This window comes from Ornithorhynchus anatinus, chromosome 4, assembly GCF_004115215.2.
Source record: "Ornithorhynchus anatinus isolate Pmale09 chromosome 4, mOrnAna1.pri.v4, whole genome shotgun sequence".
Taxonomy (NCBI): domain Eukaryota; kingdom Metazoa; phylum Chordata; class Mammalia; order Monotremata; family Ornithorhynchidae; genus Ornithorhynchus; species Ornithorhynchus anatinus.
In genome coordinates, this window is record NC_041731.1 from 86,685,126 (window position 1) to 86,706,608 (window position 21,483).

A 21,483-nucleotide genomic window follows, 5' to 3' on the forward strand; every position below is an offset into this window, starting at 1 on the left:
GGAGACTTGGGCAACTTAAAAAATGTGTGTGCTACTCTCCATGGTGTCTGAAGCATGCCACAGTGGGAAGGGGAGCTGGGTCCAATTTAGTAATTATTTGGGTTTTGGGATTAGATCCAGGCACTCAGCTCCTTATGGGTGTCCCAAGCAGGGTCTTTACAGGCCCAATCCCTCAAATCTGCAAAAGGCCACTTGTTTCTTAGAACAAGATTCCAGAGTTTCTCCATGGGGCCCAGGATTAGTAGTCAGGCTGGAGGAAGGGTGATCCAACAATTTAGCGATTGAAGCCAACAGACATATCAGCTATCATGGGTGGGAGACTGGGGGAGAGAGAGCCCCTCAAAGGGGAGGATCCATATCTAATTACCTACGATATACTCTTTCCCGACAATGAGTATACACAGTTCTACACAGGAAGCACTTTATAAATACTATTACTACTACTACTGGAAGACCAGTCTCATGATTTAATAATTTGAGATTTATGGCTGGCTCACCAAGCCAAAGTCCCTGCTAGTCAATCAATCAGGAGAAGTAAGGAGAAGGGGAAAATTGAAGCAATTATCTGAAAAAAACACAGGGAAAAATTTAACCCTGGATATTTTAGCAAAATGTGGTGGTATTTTGACTCCAGTATTTATCAATTCCAGTAGTCTCAGTGAAGCAGGGTCATATTATAAATACCTACTATTACTCGGGATTCACTTTGTGCATTGAGGATAATACTGTAGTCCTCTTGTCAGAATCCAGACTCCACTAAGGCAAGATAAAATGACAGTTAAAATGTTTCTTTCAATCTCTCAAGGCTTTTTTCTTCCCTTTTTAAAAGCAAATATTCCTCAGATCTCTTAATGTAATTTCAACTAAGAAAGATACTAGGAATAGTTTTATAGTACTATGCAAAATTAATTAATTTTGATTTGCTGGCACACATCTTTTAAAAATTTGCAAGGCTGGGTGGGAATGCATCCAAGAAACAAATTTCATTAATTTCATCATTTTTTAAATATAATTCTTTGAAAAATTGTGCGTGCAAATGGAAACTACCACAAATAGCCTGAGTAATTTGGACTGTCATCCTAAACTAATTAGTTTTGGCAGAATTTCAGGGTAGCAGAATTTCATATGAAAGTATAGCTTTTGAATAGGCACAGACAGGTCAACATTATTGTCATTCATGTGTACCTTTTCAAGACTGTGAGCTTGCTGTGGTCAAGGAACAAATCTACTCTCCCAGAAGCTTAGTACAGTGGTTTGCACACAGTAAACAGCCCTCAATAAACATGAGTGAATAATTGATTCTAGATTTTTTTATCCATAAACACATTTTAAGTTACCAATTGGAAAGCAGTGCTAACATTTCTTTGTCTGAGTCCTGTCCTGTGTTTTGTCCTATTACCTGGGTAGCAGAGAATAAAATCTTGCTAAATCACAAACCCATTTATTTATGTAACTCTCTCTAAGTCAAAAGTGATTGGCACTGTTATAGTTTTCCCACAGCAGCACTAATTTAACACTATTGACTGAATACCTTCCAAATGAAATAGATTCTAAATGTGGTTTATTACTGAATCTGAAGACTGTACATTAATACATGTATGAAAGCAAAGCTATCGTTTTCCTGAAAAAGAATCTCCTTTCTCCCAAGCATTTGCTGTGAATCCAATTTTCCTTCCACCAACCCATTCCAAGCATTGCCTTATTGGCATTCACACTATGACAATTTTTTTCAGGGACACATCCTAATTTGGTATTGTCTAAAACTTCCCAGAAATGAATCATTGGCCTGGAAGAGCCTTCCAGGGATCTATCAGTCTACTATATGCCAAGCAGAGCTACACCTCATCAACCATCCTAATAGATGAGTCTTGATACTAATCTTTCAGATTTCCTGGGAGTTTCTCAATGTTCTGTGGCAGCACTGATTCCAACTCTACCATCCTCACCAGCTATTGTGAGGATAAAATGGATAAATGATGTGAAACCCTCTGGAGAAATGAAATGCATTATATAAGTTCAAGGAAATATTTTATTCTACTAAAAAGATAATTTTCTATGTCTAGCTCAACACTTTGCTGCTGCTGTTGCAGCCAACCTTCTTCTGTTCATTCAATAGTATTTATTGAGTGCTTACTATGTGCAGAGCACTGTACTAAGCACTTGGAATGAACAAGTTGGAAACAGATAGAGACAGTCCCTGCCGTTTGACGGGCTTACAGTCTAATCGGGGGAGACGGACAGACAAGAACAATGGCAATAAATAGAGTCAAGGGGAAGAACATCTCATAAAAACAATGGCAACTAAATAGAATCAAGAATCAAGAATTCTGTTCTGTCCCCAGGGAATATTTCAAAGACAAGTCTTGTATAAGGTGGCAAAGGAAATCATAATGATGGAGCAGTGGCAGTGTAGAGGGCACGGGGAGGAAGCTGTAGTTGTGATGGGGCTGGAAGATCAACATCCAAGAGTAATGCAATATGGCCAGAGTGAACTGGGACATAGGTGGAGGAATAATCAGGATCTTTATAATCATTATGGTATTTGTTAAGTGGTAACTATGTGACCTATGTTGTACTAAGCACTGGAATAGATACAAGATAATCCTGTCAGACAAATCCCTGTGCCACATGGGGCTCACAGTCTAAGAAGGAAGGGAGAACTGATATTCATTTAATCCCCTTTTTCAGGTAAGGAAATATAGGAACAGAGATGTTAAGTGACTTGCCCAAGGTCTCACACATCATGCCAATGGCTGAGAGAGGATTAGAACCCAGATCTCCTAACTTCCACCACAGTAGGATCAGGGTCGTAGAGAGGCTTGGCTAGGGGCGGCCAGTTTTCTGGGTTTCCTTTACCAATTTTTTTCCCATCCAGCTCTCTCTTCAGACTTTCTGCTACAGTAGGCAGGACAAGAGTTTCTTAAAATCAATCAATATCCTAGCTGCATTGACATAGTAAATAAAATACATTGTATATTCCACTAAATCTTGAGTGCGGAAATAATCGTCTCAGGAAACAGTTCTTTCTCCCATTGGCAGACGTTAGAAAACATTTCAATACCAAATATCAGTTTATTTGGGGTATAATGGATAGAGCACGAGCCTGGGTGTCAGAAAGTCATGGATTCTAATCCCTGCTTTGCCACTTGTCTGCTATGTGAAGTTGGGCATGTCACTTTACTTCTCTGTGCCTCAGTTACCTCATCTGCAAAATTCAATCATATTTGAGTGCTTACTGTGTGCAGAGCACTGTACTAAGTGGTTATAATGAGGATTTGGACTCTTGAGCCCACATGGGACAAGGACTGTATTCAACCTAATTTGTTTGTATCTACCCCAGTGCTTAGTACAGTGCCTGGCACACTGTAAGTGCTTAACAAATATGATAATTAACAAATACTATAATTATTATTATTCAGTGTAGCCAAAATAAACTCAGTGGTAATAACTGAAATTTGGGAACCATATTTTTGGCTTCTTCTGAAGCAAGTCTGTAAATAAACATTAAGAAAATCCATTCCTATGACACTGTTGAAAAAATTTAATGTTCTCAGTGGAAGCCATATGCTACTGTCACTAAAAAATCAGATAGCACTATCCTTTTTGGTGTTTACCTTGGAGAATACAGTTCAGGTTTTATATGCTTTATATCATGACAGTGAGTTATTGGAAATTCCAATATATGTAAACATCATAAACAAACTTCATCTTTCTCCTGAAGATAACCAATTATGCTTGATTAGTCTCTGACTATCCGGTAAACATGAGGCCATTCAGATTCTTTCATCTCAGCTGTGCACCTTCAAACTACAGTAGATGCTTATTTGCTTGAAAGTACTCTGCCCACAGAAACAATGGAAATTTTAAAAAGCAAACAATAGGCTACACTTTGAATAAGCAGCATTCTCTTAAATTGTGAACTACAAAGCTCCATATGGGCACAAAAGGCTTTCAATATATATTTGGATAAAGTGGATAAGATATAAAATTTAGTTATGTGCTAGACTGTGCAGCTATTTTTTTAGACATTTCTAAAATCATATTTTTACAAAGATTAAGGATTCTCATAGTGTCAAAACATAATTCATGCTAACATTATGCATACAGTAATTGAAATATCCAATATCAACTGTTGCATATGGGACTCTGGGGCATAAGTCAGTAATTTAATAAAATTGGAAAAACAAAGTACCTTCACAAATGCAGGCTCATGATGAGCTTTTAAACATCTGTAACACTGCTTTTATTCCATTTTATAACAGCTTATTCTTTCTGAGTTCTAATCCCGCTTTTTAATCCCCCAAATCCAAGGAGAAGCAAGAAAATGACCTTAAAGAAAGCAATGGAGAGAGAGAAGTAGATGAGAGCAGGGATAAACTTAGGAATCAGGGTCAACTCTTCATAGTTGGTATGTATGGGGTGGCCAATCTTCCATTCACACATCATAGAAAAACCCTAAATTCCTTATATCATCTGAATAGAAACAAGACATCCCTTGTCTACTGATAATGGATTACTGGGGAAAGTACACACTGACAAATTTGCCTCATCATTTTGTCATCAACTAGCCACATATCCATTTGCATTCCTCATGAAAATTCTTTCAGCATAATGATGCAGACTGTAGGGTAAATACCTCATTTCAAAGTAGGGGTCTTTTGGCACATCCTTGCCAAATTCCATTTGTGTAGATCAACAGAGAATCATACCTCAGATGTCGAGACTTTAGTAGAAATTGAAAGTATCTTACTTGACTTCATCTTTCAGGATAAAACCTGGCAAACCTACTCTAACTATTTTAGGTCCACAGTAGACAAATGGGCTTGCTGTTAATCTCTAGAAAATGAGCTAGTGTCTTCCCAACTCGTAGGATGAATTGTCAATCCCCAGTGTAACTCTGGCCTGTAGGGAAAAGGATCATTTGTTCCCAAGCTTTCTGGCAGAGGATTGTATGCATGGCTCACATGGGACACCACTTAATGACTTTCTCTGGAAGAAGTGTCAAATTCAGGCATCTCTGAGTATTCAGGGTTTCCCTTTGCACAAACTGCCTCCTTAATTTCTTTACTCTGATTGAAAGAATTACTGGGGTTTCTCAAGAACCTAAAGTGGCCCCATAAATATCTGGATCAATTGAGAGTTATTACGGTAATTCTGCCATATTTACATTAACCTCAAATTTGTTTACATAGAAATACCACAGGATAAGTGCTTAATAAATATGGTTGATTGCTTGACAACACAAAAACTTGATTGCCCATTACTTTTACTGTTTTTGAGTAGTACAATTCTAAAGACAATGAAATTGCACAGATTCAGACACCCACACTGCAAAAAGTACAGTATAGCGATTTCTTCTAAAAATGTGTTTTCATTAGTTTTGATATAGGCCAATATGCTACAGTGCATAATATTCAGTGGGAGCTCAAATACCATTATCTACCTAAACCAGATTACATAGCCTACCAATTTGCCAATACATAAAGGAAATGCCCTAGCCTATAATTCCCATATTCACTACTACAACTCATATATATATATATGTATATATATATATAAACTCATATTTATATGAAAGATTCTAACTTGCCATCCTCCTCCATCATTGTCAATGGTGTTTATGAGCACTTACTGTGTGCAGAATATTACACTAAGTACTGGGGAAAGAATAATACAACGGAGGGGGTAGAAACATTCCCTGCCCACGGAGAGTTTAAAGACTATAGGGGAAGGCAGTGAATAATAAATAGTAATAAAACAGAGTTGTAAAACGTGTATGGAATCAGAGTGGGTGGCTAGAATTGAGAGCAGATATACCTTTACATCACAATCTTTATAAAAATGAAGAAATTGTTAGGGGAAGTACACCAGCTGCCTCATTCATTGCTCTTTCAAGTGCTTTTAATTAAGTTTGGTGGGAAGTTTATTGTCTCAGCATTATTAGGCTTATATAGTATGCCAAATTTCAGTTGCCTATAGTGAAGAATTTAATTTAAAGATATTTATCCTCCATTTTAAAGTAACAGTTTAAACAAATTACTTGGGTTGTCTTTTAATCCATTTTAGTCACTTTACACACAAAATTAACAGGGACTTTAGAGCAGTGAATTATGAAGCAATCTAATTACTAAAAGGCATCTGAAGACTGTGACAATTTTCCTTTGCCAACATAACCAATCAAAACTACAAAGATGTTAGAGGTACTGAATTACTGCAGAAGCATCAACCGTTAGATCTGCCACAGTGAACAATTGCATGCAGGTTTTACCCTTTAAAAAAGACATGATTAAACATAAACAGAAAGCTATTTAACAAAATGTGTTAAATTGGTTCCTTTAATAGTCCTGGATGACTTGAGGTGCTAAATTGTTTTTATCTATATTCAATGCTGTCATCTATTTACACCACCGGTTTATTGCATATTTAGAAGGGTGTAAATAATTACCATTGCATTAGTAATCTCAGTAAAACTGCAATTTAGTCAATTTAACATTTTCAATTGATACATTTTATTACTTCACATGTATATTTGAGTTGAAAAGACCAGTATAAATATAAATTATTTCTTTTGGTTGTTAGCTCTCTAAAATTCTTGAACCTTCATAATCCCAAATTTCCCAGTTCAGGAACAAGTTTTTTCTCTATCTCTGTGTGAGATAATGCAAATATCGATGCTCTAATCTTTTGCAAGTAGCTGCCAGTCCAAGACAAGTGAATTGTACAAATTAAACTCTGTAGAAATATCTAAAGAAATATAAAATTTGAATGCACTATCTTAGTTTGCTCAGAAATAAAATGAAGTTTGCACTATTTGGTATTATTATTTAGTAGTGCCTTAATTTATGGTTACTGTTTGTTCACTTATAGCATTATTTCATTTAATAGCAACCTAACCTACACCTTACATTAGCTTCATTTGTAGAAGTGTTATCTAAATGGTATACTAGAGAATTGCCTATTGCCTGCCTTAGGTACTTTTGATTTCTGTTCGCATTACTTAGAATACAAAAGTGAACAATTTGCACAATGCAGATATTGATGTATTTGATCCCAGTGCTGAAAAAAATGCACTTATCTTAACTATGCATGTTAGAAACATTTCATATAAATGATTTCATGTCACTAATTTCTATTCAAGACTATAAAGTTATTTAAATTTTTAGCCCTAGAAGCTTTGACCTACACTGGCAGAGTCCAAAGTTAAATAAGTAACTAGTTATTTATTTTAAAATGCACTATATAATACAGACGCTCCTCCCTCCCCAGGCCCATTTTCTTTCAAGTGGCATGTTTCTCCTAAATGAATGATTAGGACATTGACTTACCTCTCTCATGACATTACCTCCAACACATAGGCTGTATGTACATTTTGAATATTGTTGATAATTAGCAAAATGGGGGTCAATGCATAATTCTCTTATATTTATCTTACTGACTGCTTTGCATCCAGCATTAGTTATCTCTCTATTGTGCTTTTTTTTTTTACCAAACTTAGCTTTCCTTTCTCCCAGCACACTTGCTGTCTTTGAAAGGTAATAAAGATGTAGCTTGTCAAATTATGGCTTTAAAATTAGAGATTAGAAAGGAACGTTTTTTAGAAAAATATGTTTTTTTCAGTGATATTTTTCCCTTGGGTAAGTCTTGAAATTAGCCTCACTCTCTTGGGTGAATCTTTGCTAATAGAATATTGATTGGGAAGCCTTGAATGATAGTAGTAGAATACAGTTATTGTTAAATGTTGAAAGAAAATGAAGTTGTGCTTTGTAGAACATGTACATTATGTCATTGCTTTGTAATACTTTGAAATTAAATATGTATTTCCTGAAGGCACTGGAAGATTGTACAACTTGTGTCAATAAGCCATGGAATTTTAATACTGAGGTTATCATCACAGCTGTTTGAAGCCAAGAGCTAGTTTCATGTTCTCTTATTGAAAAGAATTCAGCTGGTGAATAAATTGTTTTGAGGCATTTTTCAACTTAGTCACATATTCAAAAAGAATTTTAAACAGCATCAGACATAGTGCCAGAGGAAAGATATGATAAGTGGGAGAGACAAAAATTGGTACTATTAATTCATTCAAAAGACAAATAGAATAACTTTATTCTAAATACAACAGTAGCTCTTACAAATGAAGTCAAGGAGGGTCACAAATTCCATAAGGCTCAGGCAAAGCAGGAGTATTTTATGCATCTCATTTTCAGGGAAAAAAAAAACAAAAGTACTCTACATATGTAGTGTCTTCCATTCTTGAAAAGGTAAATAGATATTTCAGTTGATATTTCAAGACAATCCAAGACTCAAACTACATATTGTCCCATTTTTCTCAACCTGAATATTTCAGATGTTAGCAGTTTGAGATCTTTGCTGGTGTTGAGCTAATCAAGTAGTTTAGGTACATTTGTATCCTCCTCTGCCCTCTCCTGGTCATGTTCTTCCATCCATCCATCCATCCATCCGTCCGTCCGTCCATCCTCCCTCCCTCCCTCCCCTCCCCTCCCCTCTCCCTCTCCCTCTCCCTCTCCCTCTCCCTCTCCCTCTCCCTCTCCCTCTCCCTCTCCCTCTCCCTCTCCCTCTCCCTCTCCCTCTCCCTCTCCCTCTCCCTCTCCTCTCCTCTCCTCTACCTCTCCTCTCCTCTCCTCTCCTCTCCTCTCCTCTCCTCTCCTCTCCTCTCCTCTCCTCTCCTCTCCTTTCCTTCCTTTCCTTCCTTCCTTTCCTTCCTTCCTTCCTTTCTTTCCTGCCTTCCTTTCTTCCTTCCTTTCTTCCTTTCTTCCTTTCTTTCTTTCTCTTTCTTTCTCTCTCTCTCGCGCTTTCTCTCTCTTTCTCGCTTTCTCTCTTTCTCTCTACCCCCCTCCCCCCCCGCCCTCTCCCATTAAACCTCTGTGTTTCAAGCAGAGAGCATTGGACTTCTCTCTGTGGCTTGAAATGTTTTAAACATAAGGAAAAAATAGGCAACACAATGAAAATATGTGACATGACTCTGTAAAACTCTCCATCAGTAGCTACTATACTTTCTCAACATGTTACCTCTCTGCTTGTAGGAGAGGCAGCCTTATTTGTCAGATCACAGATAAGGACACAATAATTCTTTACCTTTAATCATTGTCCTGGTTTTGATGTGTTTAGCCAGGGGAAATCAATTTAAGCTCTACTAACCTCAAGTTGGGCAATTTATGATGTGATTGAAATAGAATCTAGAATCAAATGCTCACATTTTAAAAAAGTTGAAGAAGGTGCCTAGATGCTATGTTAGTTTGCATGTCATTTGAAATAATTTTAAAATATTTCAGTATTTTAAAATATCTATATTCAGGATTTTGAAGAATTTCTTATTAAGTGCTGCCTCACCAAGTTCTCATTGTTTTTGCAAGTGAAATTACATTATTTTCTTCTCCTTGATTAGACACATATAGAATATTTATTTTCTTATTTCAATACATTTCTTGGATGGTGATGGAGGGAGTATTAAATAATGATGTGGGGCTCCAATAATAAGTATATTTGCCAAGTTATATAACTGAGACAAGTAAATACAAGTTTTTGAATAACTAAAAAGGCATGAAAATATTGTGCAGATATTACAAAGTGGCAGAAGTCCCCGCTGCCTTGCTAATGAATGGAGTATAACTGACCAAACATCTAGTCAAGCAAAGTATATAGAAAATAGCCTTTCAATAAGAAAACTTAATTGATTTAAGGTTATTGTTAGGTTGTCAGTTAAAATGTAGCCAACATTACACTAACTCAAGTGTAGAAGGATAAAATGAATCACAATTAACAGTCTTCCTGAACAGAAACACCATCTGTGCCCTGCAAGCAAGTAAAGCCTGTTAAAAAGAGTCATCCATTTAGTTTTTTGTATTTGCTGTGGTGTTGGCAATATTTGATAATGAATGCACTCTCCTTGTTTAGCAATCATGTTTCATTGTATTTGTAATTTAGTGATCCCAGTGTTTTTAACACTGCTAATTGATGCTGCAGCTGCATCCTTAGATTATTTAGGGAACATATTTCTCCAGTAAATGTTACTGTACCCAGTTCTTCTTCACATCTCCACCTGCTACAATTTGATTTAACTCTTTTAGGATATAACCTGAATAGTAGTAGCATTTATTAGGCTCTGTTTGTGTAAAGCACTGTACTAAGCACTGGGAAAGAATACACGTGGTCCCTGGTTCTCATGGGACTCACAATCTAAAATTAAAAAAGGGAAAAGGTAACAGAAACAAGGATTGAAATGATTGGCACTCTCAAAAATGAAAGATTGTTCTATAGTCTGTGACTGAAAATAAACAGGAGAAAGATGGCACTGTCTGCATTTTAAAAAAACACTTAGTCATACATACTGGCTTATTGTATATAATGGTTCCTTTTACAAGTTTTGGCTATAACGTAGGTAGAGGATAATGGAGCGTTTGACAAAACAAATCTGTTTAAATGCCTCATGCTAAACAATGTGTTTAAGAAATCACCCTTGTGGGCAGGAAATGTGTCCACCAGTTCTATAATACTGTATTCTTCCTGGTGCTTAGTATACAGTGCACTGCATATGGTAAGCACTCAATCAAAATGATTGACTGATTAGTTGTTTGGCAAGCAAGTGGGCTGAGTACAAAACGTATTACAGTAAGTGTTTTCTTCAACCTGTTGTACTCAGACTATCATATCAAAGCTAAAAGGGAGAGATGAGAACAAAAAATATTTGGCATTGCTGGGGACAAAAAAGATGTCATCTGGAAAGGGGTGTGTTCAAAGGTAAAAGGTAATGATCTCTTCTGTGTTTGCTGGATTGAGTGTACTATTTGGAATGCTAGATAATGAAAATGCTACCGGCATGTACCAGGTTGTGGCATGGAATTTTTTTTTTAAATGATGCCAAATTGTGAGTGAAGTCACTACAGAACCTGTAAACCTCTCCAAATCCATCAATCAATCCTAGTTATTGAGAGCTCACTTTGTGCAGGGCACTGTGCTAAGTGCTTGGGAGAGAGAATAGAACAGAGTTGGTAGGCATGTTTTCTTAACAGAATAGTTGCCATTCTCTTGACCTGTAGAGAACTGGGAAGATCTGAGTTACAGCTTGTCTTCAGTGAAGGAATATTCAGAGTCTCATTCTGGTAGGAGGGCAGATTTTGCTTATTGTAATGACTCTTTAGAAGATAAAAATCAATTTAGTTGTGTGAATCTATCACTTTTCCTTCATTTTCGTAAAGATTTTAATTGGAAATTTAGACGATATCTAATGGAAATATCTCTTCTGTATTTTATGGGTCAGTTTTATTTTGTTTGTCTTTCATACCCTAACAAAGTTTTATACAGAGCGATTATTGAATATGAAAGGACATTAAAACCCCTCTTTTCTCATTAATGCTATGCACTTTTAAGAAATCTATGCTTACATTTCTTATACTGGTGATACATTTCCTAATAGTAAGTATTTAGCTCTCCTTTGGCAATGACTCTTTAATTTGCAATTTCCACAGGGCCCTCCTGGAGCTGCTGGTCCAGAGGGGAGGCAGGGTGAAAAAGGTGCTAAGGTAAATCAAAACACAAAGCAAAAACCACTCTAAGACCTTGTTTATCTACCCCTGTGGATGAAAATGTCATTTTTTTCCTACTTTACCACAATATCCATGGTTCCTAATTCCAATCTCAATGCATCCTGACAGGGTGAAGCAGGCTCAGAAGGAGCTCCTGGGAAAACTGGCCCGGTTGGTCCTCAGGGACCTGCAGGAAAGCCAGGTCCAGAAGGCTTGCGTGGTATCCCTGGCCCTGTGGTAAGTAGATTTGCCGCCGACTGGTGTTTCAGTCCCACCTTCCACCTTTCATTACCTGATTCAAATATGTGTATTCATCCATTCAATAGTATTTATTGAGCGCTTACTATGTGCAGAGCACTGTACTAAGTGCTTGGAATGTACAAGTCGGCAACAGATAGAGACAGTCCCTGCCCTTTGACGGGTTTACGGTCTAATCCGGGGAGACAGGTAGACAAGAACAATGGCAATAAAAAGAGTCAAGGGGAAGAACATCTCATAAAAACAATGGCAACTAAATAGAATCAGGGTGATGTACATCTCATTAAACAAAATAAACAAAATAAATAGGGTGATACAGATATATACAGTTGAGCAGATGAGTACAGTGCTGAGGGGGTGGGACAGGAGAGGGAAAGGGGGGAGAAGAGGGTTTAGCTGCGCAGAGGTGAAGGGGGGGGGTAGAGGGAGCAGAGGGGAAAAGCGGGGAGCTCAGTCTGGGAAGGTCTCTTGGAGGAGGTGAGCTTTAAGTAGGGATTTGAAGAGGGGAAGAGAATTAGATTGTCGGAGGTGAGGACGGAGGGCATTCCAGGACCGCGGGAGGACGTGGCCCCGGGATCGACGGCAAGATAGGCGAGAACTGAGGGACGGTGAGGAGGTGGATGGCAGAGGAGCGGAGCGTGCAGGGTGGGCAGTAGAAAGAAAGAAGGGAGGAGAGGTAGGAAGGGGCAAGGTGATGGAGACCCTTGAAGCCTAGAGTGAGGAGTTTTTGTTTGGAGCAGAGGTTGATACGCGACCACTGGAGGTGTTTAAGAAGGGGAGTGACATGCCCAGATCATTTCTGCAGGAAGATGAGCCAGGCAGTGGAGTGAAGAATAGACTGGAGCGGGGCGAGAGAGGAGGAAGGGAGATCAGAGAGAAGGCTGACACAGTAGTCTAGCTGGGATATAACAAGAGCCTGTAGCAGTAAGGTAGCCGTTTGGGTGGAGAGGAAAGGGCAGATCTTGGCGATATTGTAAAGGTGTGACCGGCAGGTCTTGGTAACGGTTCGGATGTGTGGGGTGAACGAGAGAGACAAGTCAAAGATGAAGAAACAAGTCAAAGATGAAGAGACGAGTCAAAGATGAGAGACGAGTCAAAGATGTGTACCTTTTCTGTTTTCTCCTTTAGGGCGAACAAGGCTTACCGGGAGCTGCAGGCCAAGATGGGCCCCCAGGTCCCTTGGTGAGTTTCATCCTCTTTGCTCTTCTCTTGAAAGGAAGGACTCCTCAACTGTCTCATATAATTTGGGGTGTTAACTGCTGTAGATTTGGCAGTTCTCTAGCAGTGCCAGACTTGGCTGAGGCCATGGAAGATAAATTGGTGCTAAAAAATAGGGGAATGCATTTAAAGGAGAACATTTGTTTTATCTATTCTAGTAAAAATGGTGTGGGCCACTTCAAAACACATGTGGTTCTGTGAACGCCAACCTGGTCCAGCATCCAGATAACACTTTTAGATGTAAATCACACTGGCCAATCAATCCCATAAATTGAGACAATGACATATTTTTTCTAAGAGTAGGAAAATAAGGATAGAATATGAAGAAAAATATGTACATGGATTTAGTACATTTGGACTCCCGTTTATGTCCTCAAATCCTGCAATATTCTATTTGTCTGGTACTTATAAAGTCATATTACCTTTTGAACACAAAAACAGTAGTTATTATGATTACTATTATATTGCCCTTCTTACAGAAAATGGGTAGTGAGGATGGATTCTCCACCCCCTAAATAGGATACAAAGTTTTGGAAATATCTTTTGTAATGAGGAGTTTTGATTATAGTTTAACTAACCCAATCCATATCAAAAAAATCTAGTTAGTACTTCCACCATCACAGTCAACTGCCAAGAAAGTTCATATGCAATGGGGTTTCATTACCTGTTCTCCCTCCTACTTAGACTCTGAGCCCCATGTTGGAGCTGATTATCTTGTATCTATCCTAGCGCTTAGTTCAGTGTTTGGCACATAGTAAGTGCTTAACAAATACCACAATTATCGTTATGCTTCAGGTGAGATGAAGAGCAGAAAGTGGGAGCAAAGTATATGCCTGGGGGAGTTCATACCAGAGAACAAATTATTGGAAGCTTAGTTTTGAGTTTCGTTCCAGGGATGTAATTTTATAGACTCCTTCAAGCACATTCAAATGATTCCAGTACAACCCCTCCTCAAAGAGCTTTCAGTTGCATGGTTCCTGGAGCAACCAGTGTAGTGTCCCAAAGATACAGAGGAGAAGGAGGATAGCTTGGATTGTGGCCACCCTTGATGAGGTAAATCCTTTTCCCAGATAATTAGGGATGGCCCTTCTGCACTGAAGGTATAGTGTAATTCACACAGCGATTGGTTGATCAGACCTGATAGTGGTAACAAAACTTTCATTAAAATGTCACATAAAAATGAAAAGAGCTAAACAATTACGTGGAGTTTGTGATTACTGAGGGTAGATTTTGACTATCACACTTCAAGTAGAGAATCCAACCACCTTTCCATGAAAAAGCATGTTCCAGAAAAATGGAATAGAACACAAAATTTGTGTTCTTCTGTTTCTCCAGATACCCTAGTTTTAGTGCAATAAGGCTTCAGGACCTAGAAATGATTTACATCATCACTTATTTGTAAAGGAAAATAGCTAAAGGACATTTTAAAAATGAAGAACTATAAATGTTGGGTAGCATTGATTGAATTGCTATATAGTATGGAAAATGTGCTTTATTTCTGAGCTATAGTAACTTGTAGCAGGAAAGTTTATGTATGCATCTCTGATTGCTGATTAATCTACCTTACACACCTTACTTTGCCATAAATTAAACCTTCCATAACTTACATTAAAGTTCAGGGAATGAAGTGGTCATGTTGCTTTCACCTCAGTGATCAGTATCTGTGAGTTGAATGCCAAGCAAATGTGCTGCAGAGTACAATACTGCTGGGGGAAATGTTGGATTTTATATTCTAGATGCTTAAAAGAATACATCCCCCCATTTTCCTTTTCTGTTTTTGCTCTCGAATTATTATTCACCTGGACTTGAGATGATATCCTTAAATGAAAATTGAAAAACTACACACTAAATAACATTTTGTACATGAGGAGTTATGGCATTCGTGAATCTGTGCCAGTTCAGAGTCACCTATTACTGCCATCTATATCATATTTATCCAGGTGTCTATTTTTAGGAGGAACACAGTAGTAATGGGCTACGAGTCAATTTAACAATAAAGTATGTCCTGTACATGATAATAATTTTTTTAAAAAACCTTGAGCAATCAGTGCTTTTTTTCAAGTACACTTTGTAATTTAAATGTTGACTTAATTTGAAGAGGCTCATGAAAACAAGTAATTTGTCTGATACATAAATAGATTTTGTTCCTCTTAGGCCATATCAGGTTATCAAATATTCAAATAGTTTTAAAGGAAGAGTTCTGCAGAACAAGATGCAGGGAAAGAAAAGACCTCACTGGCCATTCTTATAGAGTGTGAGTTCTGTGCATTTTTGTTTTTTAATCATCTTTATTTAAATTGGCTTCCTGGCAATTCTCATTTTAAAAGTTCATCCATACTTCTGGATGATGCTGGAATTGCTATATAGGTCAGAGCGCATGCATTTTGAAGTAATGTATAGAACATTCTCATCAGATACATTTCAGCAGCATTTCTGTCAAATTTTCCAACATTTTTTTCCCAAGTTAATCACCATTATTTGCTGAGCATCCATATATGCAGATCACCATGGTAGAGGATATAGCCTTAGGATATTTAGAATTTAATGGTAGAAAGTAGGCAAATACACTTTCATAAATAAAGAAAAACATAAAGGAGATTTGAACACCAAAGTCATTGTAAATAGATATGTAAAATGATTTCCACCACATCCAACCAACCTTTCCCGCATCTCCTTTCCAACCCCCAAGTCACGTCAATCTACCAGCCATCTCATGGATAATTAAATAATTATGTATAAATAAGCCTCAGCACTTATCTATATGTTCATATAGTGGCACATTCACTTAGATATTATGATACTTTCTGTGTATGTATTTTCCTGCTAAAATTAAATCTCTCATAAGCAGGGAATGTATCTCTACTTATTGATTTCTGTTGTCCTTTCTGTAGTTCTCAGTACAATACATTGTAATGAATGAATGAATGACTATTACTAGAACAACAACATGATAGACACATATTAACATATGTTTTACATGGTGAACACAAGTGAATGATCTGGATTGAAGGTGGGAGTAATTTGATCTTTTAGCCTGTACATCTATGCCAATTCCCTGAAATGTATTTGGCACAACATAACAAGAAGCAGCGTGGCTCAGTGGAAAGAGCACGGGCTTTGGAGTCAGAGTTCATGGGTTCGAATCCCGGCTCGGCCACTTTTCAGCTGTGTGACTTTGGGTAAGTCACTTAACTTCTCTGTGCCTCAGTTACCTCATCTGTAAAATGGGGATTAAGACTGTGAGCCCCACGTGGGACAACCTGATTCCCCTGTGTCTACCCCAGCGCTTAGAACAGTGCTCGGCACATAGTAAGCGCTTAACAAATACCAACATTATTATTATTATTATAACATCTAAGGAAGGAATTGAAATCAGGTTATGTGGTTTGTTTTTTGTTTTTGCTTTTTTAAGAAAAATGATTTTGGAGCTCACTAGGACTCTGATATCATAAAGAAACATAGAAAAAGAATTATCTTCTCAGCTAATTCAGCCGTGAAGATTAAATAAAATATTTTCCCCCTAACACCAATATATTCCTGTTCCATATTCCTAAATGTTTTTTATCTTTTTTATATTTTGCTTAAGCTGGAGTTAATGAGCTGTTAACATGAGGCTTTAGTAACTTACCTAGCATTTGATATTTGAATCAAGAATTCAAATCCTATTCTGGGACTATTGGAGATAGATTTGACAGCTTCCTTCTAGTCTCATTTATGCATATCAGGGAATCATCTAAGGTGTATGATTGGCAAAATAAAAAATGCTTTTACTCTATCAATATATTTGTGCACCTTTAGAATATATCCCTTATTTTCCAGTGAGACAATAGTACAATTTCTAAAAATGGAAAGTCATGATGGCATCTTGAATTTGGAATCCTTATATGACTAGGCTATCTTATAGTATCCAGGGACTGCTTTATGATGCCTGTATGGAGGGGTATAATACTTTCAGTGGTTATTATTAAAGTTCTTAATAATTAATAAGGATATATAGGACAATAATTAAAGGATATATAGGACATTGCCCTAAAGGTCCCGCTAAAAATGGCAAAATTATACTGAAAATTAAAATGACAATGTAAATGCTACACCCCACTGAGAAGCCTTTTTCATTGAACTTCTTTTGAATGTTATTGGGTCAACTGTCCTAAGTAATGCTATTTTCTCCATTTTATGTAGAAAGTGATCAGATAAACATATAAAAGAGTTTGATTCACTAAGGCAACCGAGTAATTGCAAACCAAACAAGAAAAAGAAAAATCCCTTGAGACCACAAACAAAAACAAAAAGCTTTTTAAGAATAGCTTGCTTCCATGGATCTGTGTGTGTAGATATAAACATACAATATCTTGTTATTCCCTTCATTATGATCATTAGATTAAAAGATTTGATTTTTCCTGCTCAAGGGCTTCCCAAAATATATGTTTATTCTTGGTCATATTAATCAGAATTTGACTTAGAATTAGGCAACAGTGATAGCAGTGGCAGACTCCATTAAATCTGTTCCTGTAAGTGATATCATTGACTCCACTGGGTCAATCTATAGATAAAACATTTAAGGTTTTCCAAACATGACCTGAATAATAAAAAAGCACTAGGCTCATTTTTGATAGGTTTTTTTATATTATAAGAACAAAGAATTTAAAAAGGTATTGACATAAAAGATGTACCCAGTGATTCTTTCAAGTCAAATATAATTTTAAGATAGACCAAAAAAAATCCAGAACACAGAAGAGAAAGGGAAAAGATATAAATGAGGTAGAGTGCTATTTCACTAATCTCTCAGGATAAACCAGGAAAAGTAATAGTTTTCTGGATTAGCACCATTTTATTATCTTAGAAAATGAAAAACAAATACACAACTAGAGATGAAAATATTCTCACTTTATTACCTAAAGTATGTATTAAGTCTACGATATAACATATTAAAGTTAACATATAAATACTGATTTGTTGAAATAATGAAATATATATAGTTCACAAGTGTATGAAATACATGACCCATATGTACCAGTGAATACTACTCTCAATGAGCAAGGTCCTTTATAATGTGTAACGAATCACGTAATAGATAATATCATATTATTTAATGTTAAGGCTATTTCATAAATATACACCCTGCCTCCCATCTCTCTGAACTCTAGTCTAGATTTCATTCTGCTGCCCGCACATTCAGTCCACATCTCCCCCTCCTCAGCAACTTCCAGTGGTTGCCCATCTATATATGAATCAAACAGAAAATCCTTAGCTCATCCTACCTACTTTACCTGGCTTATTCATTCATTCACTCAATAGTATTTATTGAGTGCTTACTATGTGCAGAGCACTGTACTAAGCGCTTGAAATGCACAATTTGGCAACAGATAGAGACAATCCCTGCCCAACAACGCTTATCTCCTACTGCACCTGAGTCTGCACACTTCACTCCTCTAATGCCAATTTACTCACTACACCTTGATCTCGCCTATTCTGAAGCTGATCACTTGCTCACATTATCCCTCTGACCCACCATATGCAACAGGTAAATATGGAGATATCTCTCCACCTCCTTATACAGCAGATCATAGTTCTCCCTACCTTCAAAGCCTTATTAAAATCACATCTCTTCCAAGAGCCCTTCCCTGATTGTTTTCTTTTCCCCATACTCGCTCTTCCTTCTGCATCACCTGTGCACTTGGATCTGCACTTGATATTCATCTCACCCTCAGCCCTTCAGTACTTATGCCATAGCCATACTTTATTTTAATGACTTCCTCCCCCTATAGACTGTAAACTTGTTGTAGGCAGGAAACATGCATAGAAACTTGATTTTATGGTATTCTCCCAATCTCTAAGTACAGTGATCTGTACAGTAAGTGCTCAATGTATGCCACTGGTTTATTGATAGCACTGAAGTGGCTAAAAGGATGGTATTTATGCACACATCTTAAATTACCCTATTTCTTCAACATATATCTCATTTTGCTTCTTTATCTGTAATTTCTTTTATTGCCCATTAGGCGATAGGCCCCTTCAGGGCAGGAATCATTTCTTTTAACTCCATTAGATGCCCCCTAGTGTTTAGTGCAATCCTCTGCACACAGTAGGTGCTCAATAAATACTATTAATGATGGGTGGCAGGCTCAAGATTGTCTAGGAAATTATTCACTTGGGTGGTGATTTCTCTGATTCTGACTCCCTCATTTCAGCTTATGGGTCATAAGACAGTCTGAAAACCCCCACCTTCTCCAGTGTGTTAGACTGGCAGGCTTCCTGAATAGAGGCATTTTCTTTTAGATATTTTTTTTTGCAAGATTTCTTATCCAGGACTTCCTTGTCAGATACAAGTTCATTCTACAGTGGGGAGGGTATGACAAATGAGAGTACAGCCAGTGAGGACAACATTGGGAAGCAGTGTAGCCTATTGGAAATAGCATGGGTCTGGGAATGACGACCTAGCTCTGACACTTGCCTGCTGTGTGGTCTTGGACAAATCATTTAACTTCCCTGTGCCCCAGTTTTCTCAACTGAGAAATGGGGATTCAATACTGGTTGCATTCCTATTTAGGCTGTGATGTGGGAGAGGGACTGTGTCTGACCTGATTGATTTGTATATCTCCACTTAGAATTGTGCTTGACACATAGTTAGCCCTTAACAAATACCATTTTAAAAATCCTTCTGTGAGACCTGATTTCATGTAATTCTATAATCTTTATAGAAACATCCAAGAAGAAAGAGGGAAAGAAAAATCTATAAAATACCTCTTCCATTTAAAGTTGCCCCAGTGATAATAAATTTACTATTTCATGTTACTATTCCCATTTCCCATTCCTCAAAGCCCTGGAGGATTTTTGATTAGTCCTTTCATCAGAACATTTCTGCTATGGAAACCCATGATGTTTTGAGCATTCATAAGGCTCCAAAGAGCCTGAGATGCAGAGCATTTTGTGCTCCTGCAATTAGGCATATTTACTCTGCCATTATTTTTCCAAGATCTGAGAAATTCACTAAGGTACTGCATACATAGTTCTTCCTTCCACACCTGCTAATGTTTTTCTGTTTCTTTGATTCTTTGTTATTTTACACATGTTTGTTTAGGGGCCTCCTGGATTACCTGGCCTAAAGGGTGATTCTGGCTTCAAGGGTGAAAAGGTAAATATATGTACTCATATATAGAAATATAATGACAAATGTTTCTTGTGGAGTATAAATCATTAAATGCATACTTGCAATGTAAAAAAGGTACTGATGTGAAGATGCCTTAGAGCACATTTTAAAACTGTAAGCTCATTGTGGGCAGGGAACATGTCTACCTAATGTTATATTGTACTCTTCCAAGTACTTCGTACAGTGCTCTGCACACAATAATTTTTCACTAAGTATAATTGATTGATTGAAAAATGTTCCCTCTGCCACTCCAACAGTGGACTGCTAGCCAAGCCTCACAGTTCCAGTTTATTCAGAAAGGTGGTGTTTGGTAAAGTATGCATCAGTGACAGACTAGTAGATGGGAGATTTGATATCCATCCGGTTGCTTAGATTTTAGGTTTAGATTTTAAGCATCTAAAAATCATATGGAAGGCCTTTATATGCCTTCAGAAAAGCAACTCTGCATAAAATAAACAGATTGACCCAAAATAGGTTTTGGTATTTTGAATTAATAAAATATGAAAATTGAACAAAAAAAGGCAAAGGCAGAAATAGAGAATTTTGTATTCTATTCTATATGATAAATTGCTCAAGATCAATTTAGAGAAAATTAGATCTGATACAATTTCCCTATTTGTGTCTCTCAAAGACTCATAAATGACTTTAAAAAGGCATAACTTGGAGGAAAGAATGAATTTCAAAGGAAGAGTGACATCCATTACGATTATTTTTTCTTGATAACTGTAAGCTTTAGTTCTTGATTTCTGAGTTGAGGATGTGATCTGCTAGGGCTGAAATCACCATGTAGACATTTTGGGAGATAAATATGACTTGATAAGTTTCCAAATAACCTAACTTCCGTTGGATGAAGTATCTGGTCACTAGGCTCCTTTGGGTATATTTTCTCTGTGACTCTATATTCTGTTTCTTTCATTCCTAATCTCTTGTTCAGAGCATTTAATACACCATGGTAAATGTTGCCTTGATTTGTTTACAGTGTGAGCTATAATGATATTAAATCAATTAGACAATCATCAAAGACATATCACAACCATATCAATAATATAACACATCAGTGACACAATAGTGCTATTATAAATATATTTTCTCTTTTTTTTTAAAGGGACATCCTGGTTTGATTGGCCTCATTGGCCCTCCTGGAGAACAAGGTGAAAAAGGTGATCGCGGTCTTCCAGGGACACAAGGAACTCCTGGAGCCAAGGGTGATGGTGTTAGTAAAATGTTCTTTCCCTCTTTTCAACATTTCCATTGCTGTTCTATACAAGCAAATCATTTTTGTCTTTGATGGAAGAAGTTGTTTAGAGAGACTTAATT

The 21,483-nt window shown here is 37.2% G+C and overlaps 1 protein-coding gene across 1 annotated transcript in view; it reads left to right on the plus strand.

Moving 5' to 3' along the window:
* The window catches only part of COL11A1 (collagen type XI alpha 1 chain), a 278,405-nt gene that overhangs the window by 237,591 nt on the left and 19,331 nt on the right, over positions 1-21,483 (plus strand). The window contains exons 55-59 of the mRNA XM_029063929.2: positions 11,484-11,537; positions 11,670-11,777; positions 12,927-12,980; positions 20,098-20,151; positions 21,272-21,379. Coding sequence (XP_028919762.1) covers positions 11,484-11,537; positions 11,670-11,777; positions 12,927-12,980; positions 20,098-20,151; positions 21,272-21,379 — 378 coding nt within the window. The remainder of the gene's footprint in view (positions 1-11,483; positions 11,538-11,669; positions 11,778-12,926; positions 12,981-20,097; positions 20,152-21,271; positions 21,380-21,483) is intronic.